The sequence below is a fragment of the Neofelis nebulosa genome, chromosome 12 (genome assembly GCF_028018385.1).
Source record: "Neofelis nebulosa isolate mNeoNeb1 chromosome 12, mNeoNeb1.pri, whole genome shotgun sequence".
Classification (NCBI taxonomy): domain Eukaryota; kingdom Metazoa; phylum Chordata; class Mammalia; order Carnivora; family Felidae; genus Neofelis; species Neofelis nebulosa.
The window spans coordinates 37,147,981-37,151,463 of NC_080793.1; the positions used below are offsets into that span (position 1 = coordinate 37,147,981).

Genomic DNA, 3,483 nt, shown 5'->3' on the forward strand with positions numbered 1-3,483 from the left:
CAGCCCAGACTTCCTAAGCCCTCCTTCCCCACTTCAACAAAAGCAGTTCTGCTTTATATTTTAGGGCTCTGAATTTAAGAAAGCAAAAAGTTCCCTTTCCTTAAAAAAAGAAATTATCTTTACTAAAAAGTTTGAACACCATTGATCTCTTTTAATCCCAACACAGAATAGGGTAACCTAAGGATGTAAGAGAGGGAAGGAAGTACTGAAGTCTAAACAACAAGTTAGAAGGTTAAGAAGAATATAGCCCAAATCTCTGGCTTACAGACCTGATGACTTTCCACAAATTCACTGCAATTCCAGAAGGAAGCTGAGTACCACCGTATGAATAAGGAACTCTTAGGAAGCTGTCTTCTTGGTTCAATGTGAAGAAAAATTTTCTAATACTCTAGAGCTCTGCAAATAATGGAGTACACCATTAAGGAATGTAATGAGCTCTTCATTCTTAGAAGATATCAAGCTGAAACTAAAAAGCCATGCATCTGTGGGGCATAGAAAATGATCTCGAATGGGAGAGAGGGTTGGACTAGATTACTTGGGGAACAGAATCAGTGACAGAATATTAGTCTGAGTGACGTATCTAGCAGATAAGTCAAAAGGCTCAAGGACTACTAATGCCCACTGATTCCTGTATGGATGCTCACCTAGAGGAAAGGTGACCCAGTAGAATGATAAGAAAAAAAGCACTGCTCTACTTATCTAAGAGAACTAGATTTCCATAAACTGTGATTTCACTCTGCATCTTTAGAGCCAGTCCTGTAGCTTCGTGGAACATCAGATTCAAACTATTTGGGATGTATTAGCATTTCCAGAGCACAAAGTTACTTTGAGACTCCCTCCCACCCAACACACACACTTGTCTTTCCATCTCTTTTTGTCCTTAAAAGTCCAGCTGGATTTTATATTACCAAAGAGCTTTCTGTGACCCTATTTCCATCAATACCCTGGGTGCCCTTATGGATACTCTAGTCTCTTCTGAATCTTTTGCTTCCCTTTCCTGTTAAGTTGTGAGCTCACTTAAGCCTTGGTTATGAAGCACCCCTGTTCCTCATAGGAACTGTCATACCCACTTACTGGGTGCTCAAAAAGTAGGTGGAAGAATGTTCAGACACAGATGGATGGATGGAAAGCCCTGGAGCCAGTGTTGCCCATGAGAAAGGAGATCTTGGGAACAAGAGTATGTTTTCTGTGAGAATGACCTGGAGAGGAAATTAGTTGTGGATTCACAACTAATCATTTCACTAGTAACGGGCACAAAGTTGGAGAGCATGGAGCAAACTTAATGTCACTTTTCTGATCCAAGTTTAATGAGATGAACTGCCATATGGACATAGAACCAAAAAAAAACTGAATGTGTTATGTGTCTTATCTCTGATCAAATTCATTAAATTATTAGAATCACCATTTTAAACATTGTAAACTTGATGTCCTATGGTCCCAAAGTAATTTCTGATTTTATTGCTTCTTTTTCTTGGAAATAAATAGAGACTGTGGGCTTTTAAGACTATTATCCAATCACTCAGCCTAACTGGAACTTTAGATCATATGCCCTCGGCCTATGCAGGGCAAAGAACATTGAGTTTGGATACCTGGGTGTTTTCCTCTGTTGAAGGAGGAGACATAACATGGAAAGTGTCAACCAGACTGCCTCTGTGACAGAGTTTATTCTCCTGGGACTCTCGGCCCACCCAAAGCTAGAGAAAACGTTCTTTGTCCTCATCCTCCTGATGTACTTGGTGATCCTGCTGGGTAATGGGGTCCTCATCCTGGTCACTGTGTCTGTCTCCCGCCTGCACACGCCCATGTACTTCTTCCTGGGGAACCTCTCCTTCCTGGACATCTGCTATACAACCTCCTCAGTTCCCCTCATTCTCGACAGCTTCCTGACCCCCAGGAAAACTGTACCCTTCTCAGCCTGTGCTGTGCAAATGTTTCTTTCCTTCGCCATGGGAGCCACAGAGTGTGTGCTTCTGGGCATGATGGCATTTGATCGCTATGTGGCCATTTGTAACCCCCTTAGGTACCCTGTGGTCATGAGCAAGGCGGCCTATGTGCCCATGGCTGCCAGCTCTTGGGCAGCTGGAAGTGCTGCCTCCATGGTTCAAACGTCCCTTGCAATGAGACTTCCCTTCTGTGGGAACAACATCATCAACCACTTTACCTGCGAGATCCTGGCTGTCCTGAAGTTGGCCTGTGCTGACATCTCCATCAATGTGATCAGTATGGGAGTGACAAATGTGATCTTCCTGGGGGTCCCAGTTCTGTTCATCTTTGTTTCCTACGTTTTCATCCTCACCACTATCCTGAGGATCCCTTCAGCTGAGGGGAGGAAAAAGGCCTTCTCCACCTGCTCTGCCCACCTCACAGTTGTGGTCGTCTTCTATGGGACTATCCTTTTCATGTATGGGAAGCCCAAATCCAAGGACCCCCTGGGGGCAGACAAGCAGGACCTTTCAGATAAGCTCATCTCCCTCTTCTATGGGGTGGTGACCCCCATGCTCAACCCCATCATCTACAGCCTGAGGAACAAGGACGTGAAGGCTGCTGTGAGAAACTTGGTGAGTCAGAAATGCTTCACCCAGTGAGGTCTGGAGGACAAATGTCCCTGTAGTTCTGTGCTCTTGGCTGCCTGCACCCATGCATCTCAGAAGAATGTGTCCTCCAAGGAAGATAAATGTGAAGAATGATTACCAGAAAACAGAATTCCATATGCAATGGAGAACTTTGGCTGTTACTGGACCCAAGTTCTAAAAACAATAAAACCTAAAACCTGATGGGGTGGGACTTGAAGGGTCGGAAGTGGGTGCTGCTGAAAACACAAATGATTTTGCTGGTTCCCTTTTGCGCACGTGTGAATTCACCCTTGTGAGAAGTTTGCCCATTTGTTTTGGGAAAAACAGCTTAGTGTACCTTTGAGTTACATAAATATCCAAGATCCTTCTCTGGAAAGGAGGCAAGGAAGACAGTGTGGGGCAAAACTCCATGGCAGAATAGTATAAAAAATTATCAGCATTAGAGATAAAATGGTACTCTTTCAATTTTGTTTTTCTTAGTGGCAGGATTGAGACTGGAGATGAGAATGAAGTTGGCTCTTTCTTTCCCCTGAGGCTCAGATGAGTTGGGATCATGTAGATTCCATGTAGAGTATTTCCACTGACAGCAAGTAAGCTGGATCCTGCAAATGCATGTGGAAGTTCTTAGCCCAGGAGTACTAATAGCTGGTATCTGGTTTTAAGCTTAATTTTCCTGCTGTCAGTAAGTCTTATGTATTTAAGTACACAGTCTGGCCCTAAAGTCCAGAGAGTTAGAAGATGGACCTATGGGGGAGAGCAGAGCAGGAGCATCATGTGACCAGCAGAAGATGGAGCAAGGTGGCTGACTGAGGAGAAGTGGAATGATAAAACTGAAAGGCAGAGCCAGTTTACCATGCACCAAAGAAGGGGTCCAGAGGTGTAATGTGTGATGATCTCAGTCACTAGAGAC

General features: G+C 44.1%; 1 protein-coding gene across 1 annotated transcript; it reads left to right on the plus strand.

Annotated features, from left to right (window-relative positions):
• Nucleotides 1-1,625: 1,625 nt before the first annotated feature.
• Nucleotides 1,626-2,585, plus strand: LOC131490848 (olfactory receptor 13C7). The gene has a single exon (XM_058693294.1). It carries the CDS (start codon nucleotides 1,626-1,628, stop codon nucleotides 2,583-2,585), a length of 960 nt encoding a protein of 319 aa, XP_058549277.1.
• The last annotated feature ends 898 nt before the right edge of the window (nucleotides 2,586-3,483 follow it).